Source organism: Atheta coriaria, unplaced genomic scaffold (genome assembly GCF_025399875.1).
Source record: "Atheta coriaria isolate IRGN ID8LTWV9N9 unplaced genomic scaffold, Caltech_Dcor_3.1 hic_scaffold_9_pilon, whole genome shotgun sequence".
Classification (NCBI taxonomy): Eukaryota; Metazoa; Arthropoda; class Insecta; order Coleoptera; family Staphylinidae; genus Dalotia; species Dalotia coriaria.
Genome location: NW_027045451.1, coordinates 7913520 through 7929469, shown reverse-complemented (window position 1 = coordinate 7929469; position 15950 = coordinate 7913520). Strand labels below are relative to the sequence as shown.

The 15950-nt window shown below is 41.2% G+C and overlaps 3 protein-coding genes across 3 annotated transcripts in view; all 3 read right to left on the bottom strand.

Annotated features, from left to right (window-relative positions):
• LOC135799913 (uncharacterized) overlaps nt 1–12672 on the bottom strand; it is a 34095-nt gene extending 21423 nt beyond the window's left edge. Inside the window, exons 1-4 of the mRNA XM_065313152.1 lie at nt 10286–12672; nt 9312–9833; nt 6547–8486; nt 768–4004 (exon numbers count right to left, since the gene is read on the bottom strand). Coding sequence (XP_065169224.1) covers nt 768–4004; nt 6547–8486; nt 9312–9833; nt 10286–12242 — 7656 coding nt within the window. The 5' untranslated portion in view covers nt 12243–12672. The remainder of the gene's footprint in view (nt 1–767; nt 4005–6546; nt 8487–9311; nt 9834–10285) is intronic.
• Nucleotides 3976–6534, bottom strand: LOC135798193 (uncharacterized). The gene has a single exon (XM_065310946.1). The coding sequence runs from the start codon at nt 6339–6341 to the stop codon at nt 4545–4547; it is 1797 nt and encodes a 598-aa protein (XP_065167018.1). The 5' UTR covers nt 6342–6534; the 3' UTR covers nt 3976–4544.
• Nucleotides 12673–12910: 238 nt separating the features above from the next.
• On the bottom strand, nt 12911–15869 carry LOC135798195 (sorting nexin-2-like). The gene is made up of 5 exons (XM_065310952.1): nt 15502–15869; nt 15086–15259; nt 14500–15024; nt 13848–14444; nt 12911–13789 (listed from the first exon to the last, which is right to left on the bottom strand). The coding sequence occupies exons 1-5, from the start codon at nt 15595–15597 to the stop codon at nt 13739–13741; spliced, it is 1443 nt and encodes a 480-aa protein (XP_065167024.1). The 5' UTR covers nt 15598–15869; the 3' UTR covers nt 12911–13738.
• Between the last annotated feature and the right edge of the window lie 81 nt (nt 15870–15950).

Below are 15950 nucleotides of genomic sequence, written 5' to 3'. Positions count from 1 at the left end.
GTGAGTTATTTAAATACCTATATTTTCTTTGGACGAGTGAGTGGAAAACGTGCAAATATTGCAAATTGTGTGTGCATTGTGTAAAAAATGCATTAACGTCAAAATCTGACGCTAATTTTGAAGTACATGCATTCTTTACTTCCGCCATGTCACCATATTTTTGCGTTTTGTGTTTTCTTGACGTTGTGGAACTTTGTTTACTTTGGACTCGAGTTAAAACATCACTCAAGATGAAAATATTACAGATATACTCGTTATTTACTATAAAGCAAATAAACACGTTTCAAACGCGATTCAAGTTTATAAGTTTATCTCTAGAGTGCAAAAAATAGAAAATAATTTTCGTAAATTTTGGCCAAGCGACACACAGATACGCAAATCGTGGAAAATCAGAATGTTCTCAGCATGACTCACAGTTACACAGTCTCACACAAACACTGAACTCACCGTTGATTCATTCTCGCACTTGCACATCCTCGAAAATATGGTAGATATGTCGTGCGTTTGTAGTTTGTAGTTTTTTGACAGTCTGTCCATGAGGTGGCGTTTATAATTGATGTCTGTCATTTGTAGCATGTGTACTCGATGAGTAATGAACGGTTAATCGCCCACAGTCAGCATAAAAGTCAAAGAAAATCCAAAACTCAACACCGTAAACGTTAAATGATAAACACTATAAGTAATTACGTATTACAAACATGTGCAAATGTCATGATTGCTCTAAATTAGGCAGCCATACGTGCGTCGCTCAATGAATTTCGTCTTACATCAGTGCTGCCACCTACATAGTTTTTATTCTTGCGACCATGTGCCATCTTGAACATGTGCATTGGCTTGAAGTTGGTTACGCCGCTTTCGTCGATGAGTGTATAGGCAACCCGTCCAGCCAACACATTCTTCGCTGCTTCCTTTGGCACAACACACTGGATCCCTTTACGACTGATGACAATCGGGGCGTCTACTCTTGCACGTAGATAAACACTATCTTCAATTGCCAAAAAGTTCTGTTCTTTAAACAATTGCAACGGTATTTCTAACGAACTTCGAAGATCACGTTGCTTTGACATGAGACACGCGCTTTCAATCAACAATTGTCTTATTCTTGGATCTTTCCGACCACATTCCGGGTGTTTACGAATGCGTTCCAATGAAGATTTTACAGAATAATCTTTATGACATAATTCCCTAATCAAAAGGAATCTTTGTAAAAAGTCCCTCGCTTTATCACAACCGACCGATTTTCTTTTTAACAGCTTAAGAACTTCCTTCCTATTGCCAAGCACCTCTTGAACTTCATACAGCCCTAGGGTACCTGCTAATCCAATAGCTTCCTGTGTAACCTCATCATATTCAAATTCATCATGAATGTTAAAGTGCATCAACAATTCCTCAGCGTAAGCAGTGCACGCGTCACGTATGGAAAGTTGTAGAGCTTCCTTGGCATCACACTCAGTCTTGACCGTGTCTATTTTCGTCTGTAGTTCCAGCTGAAGAGCTTCACGCACCTCCGGGCTATTTTTGGACAGTTTCTTGATCGCTACCGCCAGTACGCTGCCACAATCGAGAATATCCGTACACTTTTCTGCTTCAAACTCATCTGCAAGTTGATTCAGTAGGTCAACCTTACATTCTCGTACCTTTTGTGTAAGCATACTCAAAGCAGCTGAACAAACTTCATCTCTATCCATCCATACAGTACATAACTCCTCTATGTCTTTATCATTGCCTATTTCATTCTGTATGATTGTTGCTAAGGTCTTCAAAGCTAACTGTTGATCTTTTGGACGAGTTTTGAATACTTCATTGGCAGCAAATAGAGCGGACATTAACGTACGCTTTAGTTTTATTGAAGCTTGATCAAACCTGTCATCGATGTCTGCAAAAGATGATTTGGTATTCTCTGCGTCAGAGTAAACACTGAGGTTATGTATATTCTTGATATTCACATTCATTCGTTCTCGGAACATGTACGCACGTCTTGATAACGTAAACAGAATTTCTGCAATTTTGTGCTGTTGATCTTCATCGGATGTTATTTGTGTTGCTAAGTTTTCTGCGTCAACTGGTTGAATGTAAGTAACAGAATTTTCTAAAATTACACTGAGTCTTCGCAGTTCTTCGAGTTTTTCTTGAAGTTCTGACTTTTTGTCTTCTAGATTACCAATTAGTTTTTCCATACCATCATCAGGATTCTTAAAACTGAACTCTTCTCCAGCTTTAGTTGATTCTGTAAGTTGTGTTTCTTCAATCTCGTGGACTTTAGATTGTTCTAATTCTAGTTGTTGTAATTCTTGAAGCTCAACTAATCTTTCCATTTTGATAAACTCATCTAAATCTTCTTCGGACTGTGTTTTTTCAGCGTCTGTGATGGCTTCTACAGTGATGATAGGTTCAATCACTGGTATTATATCGTAGGCTAAATGATCGTCGTCGTTTTGATCTGTTTGCTCGTCGGTGGGCTCCTCGCCTTCCGCGATCACGTCTAAATCATTTACAACGACTTGGAAGCTTTCCACTTCTTTGAGCAACTCTAACTCAGTTTCTTGTTTTATTTGCTCAGTTTTCTGGACGTCAGTTTCTGGAACATTGTGTTCTCCATTTAGTTCGTTCACTTCGTTCGTTTTCTTCTTCTTCTTCTTTTTGTTCTTCCTTTTGACGAAGATTTTGTGCGGTTGTGCCATGGATAACTCTTCCGGATTCCTACAGAAAGTTAACGCCCCGTCGGTTGTGATTGATGATTCTGTTGGTAGGAACATTGGTTTTTGCTCTCCACCATTTTCTCCGCTTGCTTCACCCATTATCAATCCTTTGATTAACTGGGGTTTACCATCTAACATGACAGTCATCCCAGGAGCATAAGATAAACCAAATTCGTTTTCAATTGTTTGTCCAGGGATGAAAACATCTCCCTCGTCAGTTTTGACCATTTGACCAGTTATAAAACATTCCTTCCCACTGCTCAAAGTAACCCTTACACCACTTACACGATGCATACCTGTATCATCTTCTAATTCTTCATAAACTGCGGTGGCCATATTTTTAACAACGTCTGGTATCTCAGTCAGAGTAGGTAAACAACACAAAAGTGCATTACCGGCTTTGTTGAAGAATTCTGGGACATTGCGGGTCTTTTCCAAATCTTCAACAACCATACCAATGTGTTCTTCGTGAGCAGGTTCCCAAATCTGATCAATTACTTTTTTGGCTTCTACTTCAAACTGCTGCCAGTTAATATTCTCAATTGTCTGTGATACCATCTCTTGCCATTCCTTGGTACCTTCTCCTTTCTGTTTCTTCTTCTTAGCAACAATTTTAATCATTTCTTGCTCCCATTCTTCAGCCATTTCTTTAGCTTCAAATATTTTCGCAAGTTTCATTGTCATTTTACCGTGATGGTGAAATTTTTCCTCTTCTACAGTTGTAGCACCTTCACCTTTGACCAGATTACCATTAAGATCGTCTTTGTCGTAATATTGCAATGGTAAAGGGATCTTTTTAAAATCTTTCATTTTGACTAGTACTTTATCATCACTTTGTGAGATTAAAATGTCAATGATATCACCATCTTGGATAGCTAACTCAAACTTGCCTGGGAACACTATATTCGTCATCTTGTCATCAACAGTGTAGATGTAACAAGAATCTTCTGCCCCATTTGGATGTTTTGCTTCGATAATACCTTTTAGTTTGCGGTGACTTTCATTGTCGTCGTCGAACATAGGCCCCATGTACGTGAAACTATCGTCGTACTTATGTGTCACTTTTCCAAAGTTTTTAATTCTCTTCGACCTTTTTCTTTTATGATTGTACAACACAGGAATGTAGTGCTGAATTTTTGAACCCAGCAACCACTTGCCGGTGATCTTGAACGTGCGCAATGCATCTTTGGGTGTGATGGGTTTTAATAAGGGCAAATAAAAATTACGCGAAAAGATTCTACTCGCAGCGGTAATTTTACAAAACGACAACACATAATTCATAATCATTTTGACGTTTTCTTTTTTCTTTTACGATTTTTTTTTGTTTTAAAGTTTTTAAATATTGTTTTGCACAATAACGTTTTTTACACCATAAGTATTATAACAGTATCGATACAATTCAATTCGATTGCAGGTTTAAAGCAGAAAAAAACAACAAAAATTAAATTAAACTATCAGAGAACAAAGCTACGTTTGATTGCAGTTACAATTTGAAATTTGATTTTATTCGACTGAAAGTTCGTTCGCTGTATTTTTAGCCGGGCACAGAAACTCGCGCACGCTAGCAGACAACATAATGTTCAAAATAATGCGGAGGCAAGCGGTAAGCTCTCGTCGTGCTGCGATGCGGCTCAGCGCAGACTGAAGGCGGCGCGCGGCGGCGCGACGCTTTTAAGCGCCGTGTAGGACAACGACCGATCCGGTTTCCATCTCGAGCCTCGCTGAATTCCAACGTTGCTGCCGGCCCAAAACCTAAACATGCACAAATAGATGCCGGCTGTCCCTTGATGTCGGCAGAAAAGAATAGATTACTATTAAGGTTATGGTAGGTTATGTTTGGATAGATTAAAAGTCACGTTGCAATTTTGGATTGGGATAATGTCCGATCTGATCGTAATTTGATCCGAATTCTTCAGGTTCGACCACGTTTAGCAGCAATTCTGCTCGGGCACGACGTGATTCATTGCGTACCTTCTCCAAGATCATACGGGTCTGGAAATCTTCAAAAGACCCGTCATTAACACTCCTTTCCAGTTCTTCTAATTTTTTACTCTTTAAGACGGGCTCTTGTGGTATGTATTCGTCGGGTTTTACTATCTTAAAGTTGTTGAGTTTTTGGCGAATTTTACGTCGGATGTTATCAATTTCGGCTTCGTCTTTAAGAGCTTTCAATTCGCTGCGTTCCATTCGTCTCTTCCTTTCTTCTTCTTCAGCTTTCTTCTTCCTGATTTCATATGCTTCAATCGGATCCATTTTTGTAGGTAATTGTCTTGTAAATAATTCTGGTGTTTTGGATTTTTCTTTTGGTGGTGGGGGAGGAGGTGTTGGTGATTTGGGTGGTGGTGTTGGACTAGGTTCTCTCGCTGGGCGATCATCTTCAGTGGCCTCAAACTGTAATTGACCCTCTTCGGTAATGGTAGACTCCCCAGGTAAGAAAGTGGGTTCTTGTTCCTCTTCGCCAAAAATCAAACCTGGCATTAAAATAATTTCGTCGTTTTCGTCCTTGATGGTTACACCTGGAGTATATTCACATGTACCATCTTCTAACTCAATAGTTTGACCAGGGACAAATACCTCACTGGTTTCTGACTTGACCATTTGACCGGGGACGAATACAACACGTCCGCCGCTGATCAGTACTTCAATACCGGAAACATTCTCTAACTCGGACAACATTCCATTTTCTATTTGTTTCATAACTTCCGGAATTTCCCTCATTAAAGGTAATTGATCAATGACATCCTCCCCACCATCTTTAAGCTTTTGATTAACATGCTTAGTCTTTTCCATACTGTCCACAGCCATGGGAATGTTCTCATCATCAACCATCTGATCAGCATCTTCAAGGATTTGCTTAGAATCTTCTTCAAACTGGTCCCAATCCATGTTTTCTGCTGCGGCCTGCATTACTAGTTTAAAATCGCCGGACTCTTCACCCTTGACCTTCTTCTTCCTCTTAGAGGCCATCCTCATCATCTCAAGTTCCCATTCTTCTACACCTGCTTCTTTAGCTTCAAATAATCGAGCCATGAAGAAAGTGCCTTTACCATGATGGTGCTGTTCCTCAACAACAGATTTAGTATACCCGCTTCCTCTATAGAGCACGCCTGGTTCATCAAACTTTGCCAATGGTAATGTTACTTTGTTACCATCTGCCATTTTGACGACAATTTTTTCACTCCTTTGAGCGATGATAATGTCCACAATATCTTTGTCTTTGATGGCCTTCTCCATTTGACTGTTGATTACCAGAGTACATTTTTTGTCCAACACCTCATAGAGGTAGAAGTGTTTATTGTCTTTGCCCTTTCGCGACAAGAGCATCTCCAGCCGCGGATGTCCATCCATATGCTCATCAAAGAAAGGTGTCACATATTTTTCATTCTCTTTACGTTTGATTCGTTTTTTGATGATTGGAGCACCCTTGCGCTGCTTCTTTTCTTTCATCTTCTCTTCATACTTCTGCAATACAGGGATGTAGTGTTCAATTCGCGCTCCGAGCACATTTTGTCCGGTGATGCTCTTGCGGCGGGCAGCATCCTTAGGGCTAAGTGGCCGTAGCAGTGGCAGATAGTAGTTACGCTGGAAGAGTTTGCTCGCTTGCGAGATCGTCCACAAGGATATCTTCACGTTGACCGGCATCGTCGCTGGGTGACCGGTGATGCAATCAGGGCGACCGGGGACGGAATGCGACTTATGCGGACTCGGTCGGCTTGGCGGGCGCGCGACGTGTTTGTGCGCCTGGCTCTGCGCGCGATGCGTTCGCTAACGCGAATAATGTTGCAACTAATTGACGGCTATCGGCTGAATTGTTTTAATTAGAACTGCGCAATTATTTTCGGTAGACCGATCGCCATACCTTCTGTCGCGATATCCCCACCGAATCGAACGTGCTTGAGTAATCGTACCCCTCGCGCCAATTGAGGCGCGGCGCTTTCTCCATCACGAGGAATTGCCTGTGATCGATCTCGAAGAAGTTGCCGGCCTTGATATCCTTCTCTAGTTCGACAAGCTCACTGCTCTTTTCAACAGGTTCCTGGGGAACATACTCAACGTTTTGTGGAAGATTCTCAACTAAGTTCTTAGCACGTTCACGCATTGCTCTGGTTTTCTTTTGAAGCATATATTCTTCCTTAGATTTTTTTTCTGTGAGCTTTTCAACCCATTCCTTTTGTTGCTCCATGAGATCTTTCTCAAATGTGGGCAATGTCATATCGTACAAAACAGGTTCAATTTCTAGAATCTGTCTACCTTCGCCTGTCAACGTTACATCGTCCAATGTTGTTTGCGGTTTACGTTGAGCTTTCATGTGCTTCTTACGTGGCTTGAAAATGTACTCAGGTGATGGTGGTCTCATTTCTTCAGCTTCATCTTCACTGTTTTGCTCTTCAACGAGTTCTTCTTCTTCGACTTCATCCTCTGGTGGTGGTGGAGTTTCACCTCTTGGACGATCATCATCAGTTTCTGTGAACTGTAATTCACCGGATTCTGTAATGGTGGAATCTCCTGGCAAGAACATTGGTTTGGATGGATCGTCACCCATGACCAAACCAGGCAGTAAGGTAGGTTCACCATCCATAAGAACAGTAATACCTGGGGTAAACTCAGAGGCTTCAAATTCACCGTTTTCATCCAGTTTATCGACAGTCTGTCCAGGCATGAAAATTTCACCTTCTTCGCCAGATACCATTTGACCAGGAACGAAGACCTCTTTTGCACTCAGTGGCAATGATAACTCCACACCCGAAACTTCAGCTATATCGGTAAACTCACCATCTTGCATAAATTGCAGAATTTCCTTGATGTCTGTTATCTCAGGCAACATACAGAGCACATCCTCTCCGGCGTTCTTAAGTTTTTCATTGACATTTTTCGTCTTTTCCATGTTATCTATAGCCATCGGAATTGGTTCATCTTCAACCGGATCGTTAGCCTCTTGCACAATTTCCTTCGCATCTTCTTCAAACTTCTCCCAGTCCATATTTTCAGCAGCAACATTAAGAATCTCTTTGAATTCGGGTTTGTGCTCAGCCTTATGCTTGGTCTTCCTCTTGGATGCCATCCTCATCAGTTCCAATTCCCATTCTTCTACACCCGCCTCCCTAGCCTCAAACAATCTTGCCAGACCCATAGTTTCCCTACCGTGATGATGAGTCTCCTCGATGTCTTTCTTTGTCCATCCTTCTCCTCTATACAACGCACCTCTTTCATCCCATGGTGCAATGGGCATCGTAATTCTCTTACCATTCTTTAGCTTTACCACAATCTTCTGACTTCTTTGTGCAATGATGATGTCAACAATATCCTTATCACGGATGGCCCTTTCAAATTGATGATCCAACACGATGGTGCAATTCTTATCAGGCACATAATATGTGTACCATTGTCCTTTGCCCTTTTTCTTACTCTGAATATACTGCTCCAACATTGAATGGTTCTCCATATTTTCGTCGAAGAAGGGTGCCACGTATGTCATATCTTTTTTTCGTCTCTGCCGCTTCTTACCCGCGCCTTTCACCATATGCTTCCTCCTTTGCACACGTTCCTTGTACTCCTCCAATACAGGGATGTAATGCTCCATCTTTTGACCAAGAATATTTGTACCGGTAATAATATGTCTACGGAGTGCATCTTTGGGTGACAGTGGTCGTAACAAGGGCAGATAGAAGTTCCTCTGGAATAGTTTACTTGCCCTCGTCACTTTGCAGATCTGCAGCATAAAATTGATCGGCATTTTGCTGGTTTTGCTGGCGTCTTTCAGCACGTACTCGATGGGAAATCGCGGTAATTAATCGCGAGCGTGTTTTGCGTAGCCTGGGCGTCAGCGACGCGAAAGGCTAAGTGTAATTAAGCTGCATTTGTTGTAAATAGAATTTGCTTGTTTGCACATTGGGTGGGAGTTGACGGTCAATAGGAAGTCATCGCAAATGTCGTAATTCAACCAGAGTGCTATTAATGTCGCGGTGAGTGCGTCCGACGCGCTCGCACGCTGCACGTTGCAGATATCTGGCGATTGCCCTTGGTTCTATTCGCAAAACTAATAAATCTTCTGATTGACCGAAGCACGGCTGGATGCAATTACATTATTGACGACTTGCCAATCGTGTGCTCTCAACGCAATCCAAAACCTTCAAATTGCTACTATTTTCGAAACAATAGACAACAAAGCAAATCTCATTTTGTAATAGCAATACTTTCATAACCTTCAATTTCATCTGCTAATTTACAGTATGAGGTAACGCGTCTTTCATAACCTTAAATAATTATTTAAACTCTAAACTCAATCAAACATAGTGATATACATGTAATTGTATATATGTATTTCAATGGCGCATATCTTATTATGCGAGCCAAGATATCTAAATTGGGATGGGTTCACCAGGACGAATTGTCCTTAGCATTTAGGACACCGCCAAACATGCATAACTTGCTATGCAATCCACTAACATAGCCAAGTTATGTAAGTATTGAAATTTTTATTCAATCTATACACACGCTATAAATTAAATTACAATAATGACAATAATACAATAAACATTTCTTAGTTCTTAAGTGGTATGTCCAAAGGCTTCCAATATGAACGTCCAGCAGTGCCCACTGACACAACCGTACTGGTATAATCAAACTTTTCATAGGATGTAGGACGCCCGCGTCCTGTCTTCAAGAACCGTTTGTGATCCACGTCGAAGAACTTGCCACTCTTGATGTTCTTTTCCATTGTTTGCAATTTGTCGGTCTTCTTGACGGGTTCCATCTCTTCATACTTGGTGCTGGGTTTTTCCTTGGTGAGTTCTCGTGCCATTTTCTTGATTTCCATTTTTTTCTTCTCCAGTTCCCAATCCTTGTTGGAGCGGCCACTCTTGATTTTATCAAGACGGTCTTTTTCTTGTTCGATGGTATCCTTCTCAAAGGTGGGAATTGATAGGTCGTAGTCGGTGTGTCCACCAAGCCCTTCATGAAGATCCAACGGATCGCGATAGTTAGCTTCTTTGTGTTTCATGCGATGACCTACCTCCATGGGCGGTTTTGAAAGCGTGGTGTACACTTTACGTTTTCCACCAGGCGCTACTCTGATTGCCTTAGGCGTGATGGGTGCGGTCGCCATCTTGTGATTGTGTCCGGTTGGGATGGTTACTCAGTTCGTACTGATTAAAGTGGTTTTATTATATTGGATTGTAGCCCATTGCGGGTGGCAAGGTGGGAGGTGGTCCGCAGAAGGCTGATTGTTGAGGTTATTCGGGTCGTGGTAAACGAATTATTCACTGGCAGGGATCAGCCTCTTTTGGAACCTTTCACGACCTACTCCTAGAATGTTTTACAAGCCTCTAAAGTCAATATTCCTTGTATAATCTAAAGCATGGTAAGCATTTCTATAGACTTATCGAGTTTAGTTATTTGGAAAGAAAACAAAATGGCGTCAGAAGCCAATCACTAGAACTAATAATAATAATAATAAATAAAGCTAATAAATAAACCAAAACTTGAATATCTTTTTCCTCTTTATTTGAAACAAAACAAATCAATGCACATTAAATATTTATAATAAAAATATGTGTTGAATATTAGAAAATTAATCATGAATTAATATTTCCTAATGGTTCCCGCTCGCTGCCATACTTTGTGTCTGAGAATACCCACAGATTTGCCCAAGATTTCAAACTCCACTGGATCTTTCCAATTGAATCTAGTAGACTTCTCCACCGGAACCATATATTTTTTATAGTCATTGAGATAGCTGCCTTCTTTGACTTGTTGTTCGATTTCGTGTAGTTTCTCACTCTTGCGCACTGGCTCCCCAGGAACGTATTCCTCAACTTGTGGCAATTCCGCCATAGTTTTCTTTACCTTTTCTTTAATTTCTCTCTTCTTCTTATCGATTGCGTACTCTTCCATACTCTTTTTCTCCGTACGTTTTTCTATACGTTCCTTACGTTGTTCAGGAATATCCTTTTCAAATGTCGGCAAAGTCATATCAAAAACAACCGCTTCAATTTCCGAAATAGGCCTGGCTTTAATATCAGCCAATGCTTTCTCTTTATCTAAAGAAATTATTGGCTTCTTAGGCGCTTTTTCTCTCCTCTTTACACCCCAGTCGATATTCAACTTTAATCTCTTGGGTCGTACATAAATAAACTCCTTCTTTGGAGGAGGTGGTGGAGGTGGTTTCATCTCCTCAGCTTCTTCCTCGCTGTTCTGCTCCTCCTCCAACTCGGCCTCTTCAACTTCCGCTTCCGGTTCTGCCTCTGGTTCATCCCAGGCACCCCAAGGACGATCTTCCTCAGTCTCAGTAAACTGCAGCTCGCCATTTTCTGTAATAGTAGAGTCACCTGGCAAAAACATCGGATGCCGTGGATCGTCACCCATGATCAAACCCTGTACCAATTGAGGCTCGCCATCCATCATGCATGTAATACCCGGCTTGAATTCGGAAGTTTCATTTTCTTCGTCCTCGATGGTTTGCCCAGGCATAAAATACTCACCATCGTCAGCTTGTACCATTTGCCCTGCAACGAATACATCTTTTCCGGTGATGGGGAGGCTAATCAACGCACCGGATACATTAGACATGTCGGTAAACTCGCCATCTTGCATAAACCTAGTAATTTCTGGGATGTCCTCTAAAAAGGGTAGCATAGAAAGTGTATCCTCGCCACCTTCTTTGAGTTTTTCATTGACATTCTTCGTCATTTCCATATCATATACTTTCATCGGAATAGGTTCATCCTCTACGGGTTCGTTAGCTTCTGCGACAATCTCCTTTGCTTCTTCTTCAAATTTCTCCCAATCCATATTTTCAGCGACTTCATTAAGAATCTGTTTGAATTCTGGTTTATGTTCTGCGCGGTGCTTGGTCTTTCTCTTAGAAGCCATTTTCATGAGGGCAATTTCCCATTCCTCAACACCAGCTTCCCTAGCCTCAAACAATCTCGCCAAACCCATAGTTTCACGACCATGATGATGGTATTCTTCAATTTCCTTCCTGGTCCAGCCTTCACCTCTGTACAATGGACCTCTCTCATCCCATGGAGCTACCGGTATTGCTACCTTCCTTCCCGTTGCTAGTTTAACGATGATTTTCTCACTTCTTTGGGCAATGATCACATCAACAATATCTTTATCGCGAATTGCCTTTTCAAACTGATGATCAAGCACTACCGTACAATCCTTATCAGGGATATAATACGTGTACCATTGTCCACGTCCTTTGGGTTTCCTGATAACGATGTTCTCCACCTCTGCGTGACCGTCCATATATTCATCAAAAAAAGGCGATACATACTTCATGTTAGTCTTCCTCCGCTGTCGCTTTTTACCAAGACCTTTGATCATAGTCTTCCTCCTCTGATGCCTTTCCTTTACCTCTTCCAGCACGGGGATGTAATGGTCCATTTTCTTACCCAATAGATTTGTCCCAGTGAGTACATGTCTCCGAAGAGCATCCTTTGGAGATAACGGTCGCATCAACGGCAGATAATAGTTCCTTTGGAAGAGTTTGCTCGCCCTCGTAACTTTGCATATCTGTAGCATACAATTAAGAGGCATGGCGAACGATGGTGTTGGTGGCTGAACGAGATCACACGAAAATCACGCCTGCAATCAACGGCGGTGGCGTTAATCAAAACGATACTGAATCAATCGCTTTGTGTACGGAAATGGCATGAAACGTTTTGACGGCGTGCCTCGCCAAGTAGACTATTTTGCTGCGGGCGAGCGTAGAGGGGGTGGGCCTTCTTGAAACTACTTAAACGTGTGTCGAGGTTAATTTTTGCAAAATACACACCGCCAGCGGCCACCAAGGCGTCATTGTTGTGTTCCCAATTGCGCGTGACAAAAATACAATTGTTGATCTGATTAACTGGCGTCGTCCTTAGCATTTCGATGAATTTCTTATTGAAAGTCGGCCAACGCTCGAGCTAATTTTGACTAGCAATGCAAGCAATCAATCGTCACTATCAAAATGGCGCCGATCCATCGAGTCAATCTTCCTATTTATAGGTATAAAGCGCAATTCGCCTTATTCACTCATATTTGAAACGCGCATTTATTTAGAATTTAAAAAATGGTTAGTGACGCTACGTAGACAATATTTCGCCGCTTAAGCCCTATAACCCGTAATTACAATTAAAGAAGAGGGATAATAATATTCTTGTACTAGCAGTGGAATAATACAACACGCAAATACTGCGTGAACCTTTTTGGAAGCCAATTAATTCATTGTATAAATACGATTTTTAATAGTTTCAAGAGAAGCACAGTACATATCTATAGAGACATATTTGCAATGCATGCACCTAGAAGCTATTCTTATTTCATAGTTAGATAGAGATATATCATATAATCCTTGTCTTTGAAATTCAATACAATGATATATGCTCACATATAATCTTCGATTGTATAAACAAAAGCATGATATATACACGTTTGTTGGGATGATTTCTTGATTCTTATCTGTCCATGACATGCAACCAAAGTGGCGCTCTGACTCGAATTACTAATTTATAAAAATTAACAAGATAATGAATGCGTATCACATTTTTCGTTCATGTGTGCTGGAAAACTCTACTCGACAAAAAGTAACAGACAAACACAAGACGCGCTAGGATGCAAGCGCGAGAGATACATAAAAGAACACGAGTAAAAAAATACAATAAACTCTGTAAGAATGGATTGAGCCACGTAATAATAATAATAATAATATAGTAATAGTAATCAATTCAATTAATTATACATACTTAACAACTAGATAGAGAATTTTATGCCGGGCGGCAGCGCATTCAAGTTCTCATTTCATCGTCTCCTAGAGCAAACATTTAGCGACGGAAAATATTGTCGGTGATTGCACATTCTTTACACATTTGTATTTTTTTGTTGTATGTTGACAATGTCTGTCTTACTGCAAGTTTATACAATACCTTGTCTCCATATTTGATTTTTTATGTATTAAATTATATACTTTTTAACTGGTAGCTTCAGTTCGAAAACAGCGGGAACTTGAAGTTGGAATGTCGACCCTGCTATTCGTTTTCTAACTCGTCTAGTCAGGCAATTGCTTTGGCTTCGGGTAAAAATGCATCCCAGTATTTCACCAACTAAAAATGGCTCATTTTTATTGATTCTTAAACATAATGTTATCGAGAAAATAAATACCTGAGCTTGGTGTTCCATATGATTCTCTAAATACTTAATGAATGTCGCTTTAAAGTCCTGAATGCGACACTTTTCAAAGCGTTCCATCTCAGATTTAATCATTTTCGAGATACGGTCAAATGCTTCCTGTCCGCGTTCAACCTTCGCTTCCCATTCAATAACTTCCACGCCTGCTTGGTCCAACTTGTCACTACGTCCTTGCAGTTCTAGTTTAGTTTTGGCTTCGCGTTTTCGCGTCAGCATCTGCTGCGAATGCTGCCAGAGCTGGAAGAGCTTGGTGCGTTCGTGAAATGCATCACGCACAGCGCCCAATAAACCTAAATAATCTTTAAGCATTTCGCAAAGAATGAAAAAGTCGGTGTTGGCTTGCTCTATATGTAAAGCTTCCACCTTCTCCTCTGTATCCGCAAGTTGCGAGAGCGCTCTTGATAGAGAATTGTGATCTTCACACGCGCTCAAAAGTGCAGCCGAACGTGCAACACCATTTGTCAAATTGGCCAATTCACGACGATATGACACCATCGCCTCAACATTAGTATGTAATTTCTTAAGTTGCATTTCTAAAGCTTCTACATGCGCAAGCTTATCTTCGAACCACTAAGGAACACAAAATCAGCATAGCTACATTTTCGGCTAATGTAATAATACCTACCGGGTCGGTTTCATCCATTTTATAAGTAATTTTATTAACAGTTTCACCAACTTTGTTGATGAAACGCATAACACCCGCTCCGCTTAACGCAGATGTACTTGTCGCCTTCGGCAACTCTGCGTCCGATTCCAAAAACTCCCTAAAATCAGGATCTACCAGCAATACCGGATGCTGACATGTCCTACGCAGATAGCGCTCTAATGAAGAGCGGCGACGTTCGATAAACTCGTTCCCATTGGTCGCCTGTTCAGCCTGACCCATCTTCATCTTAGCATTACCAATAACGCTCTTCTCAGGCGCAGGCGGAATAATCCTGCCGACTTTCAAATACTTCTCAGTCAGTTTGTCATGCAAGCCTAGAAAATCGCTGAAGCGCCTCATCACAGCAAACTCGCGTCGTTTGAAGAACGTCATGTTGGTCTTGGTCGAAATGCGATATGCCATGTAAGCGCCCATGCCGTCGCCTACCTTCTGTGGCTCAGTGATGGTGATTTCAATGAATTGGTCACCACCCTCTGCCTCCACCTTGAGTAAACAACAAGTCATATTTTAATATAATGTAGGTATAATTTCAATTGAATCAAACCTCTTCCAGAGTTGGAGTTGTGACTGAATGAACATTAATTGGCACTGTTTCCATCTCAGCTCTATCATTCAAGTGAACTTTTCCCATATCTTCATGTAGATCAGAGTCACCATTCAGCAGGTCTTGATGATTGTCATTTTCCAGGTGCACTTCATTTTTTACTGGAGGTAGAGACTGTAAAACATTGCATGAGCCAACAATAATCAACACATAGTATAAACAAGATAATTAAGGTTATCAATTTTACTGATTGTAATTGAGTAGCAGCAGACATAATGAAATCAGCAGTTGAATTATATGATCATTTATTTAATTAGTTCTTGTGAGTATAAGTGGGCGAGTATATAGGACTATAGTTTACGATGATTCAAGGCGAGGGGTGGATATGGTAGGCGTATATCGAATATGTGCGTTACCTGCACCGCCGACGCAAACAGGTCGTCATCGTCGTCATCATGATGCTTGATGTCGATGTTTTCGAACAAAGGGGGTGGTTCCATGGAATCGGCCATGTTCACGAGTTTGCGACTTCACTTACACTCTACCGACGTGTTTATGCGTTACTCAGTCAACCGATGACTGTCGGCTTTATCGCTTATCAAATGGCTTGCTGTCTATCGGTCGCTTCGCCGCTGACGCCGCTGACGGTTGACAGCACCAACGACGACAACTTCGACGTTCGACAACTTAATGCCGCACAGCTGACCTCCAACCAACTTCGTACAACGAGCGAGAAATTTACCGACAGTCACTGTCACAGATCATATAGGTTATAATTTCTTCACATACAAAGAGTTAATTTTAAATCAAGTTGTAGTACAATACATGAAAGTTGTTTGGGTTGCCTAGCTCACATGAGGAGAAC

What these genes read in the sequence shown, in the direction of transcription:
- LOC135798193 (XM_065310946.1), bottom strand. Translation starts at nt 6,341, where the DNA reads ATGCCGGTCAACGTGAAGATATCCTTGTGGACGATCTCGCAAGCGAGC.
- LOC135798195 (XM_065310952.1), bottom strand. Translation starts at nt 15,597, where the DNA reads ATGGCCGATTCCATGGAACCACCCCCTTTGTTCGAAAACATCGACATC. An exon ending in CAACTCCAACTCTGGAAGAG is followed by an intron (nt 15,025 to 15,085) that starts GTTTGATTCAAT and finishes TGTTTACTCAAG; the next exon opens with GTGGAGGCAGAGGGTGGTGA. An exon ending in ATATGGAACACCAAGCTCAG is followed by an intron (nt 13,790 to 13,847) that starts GTATTTATTTTC and finishes AGCCATTTTTAG; the next exon opens with TTGGTGAAATACTGGGATGC.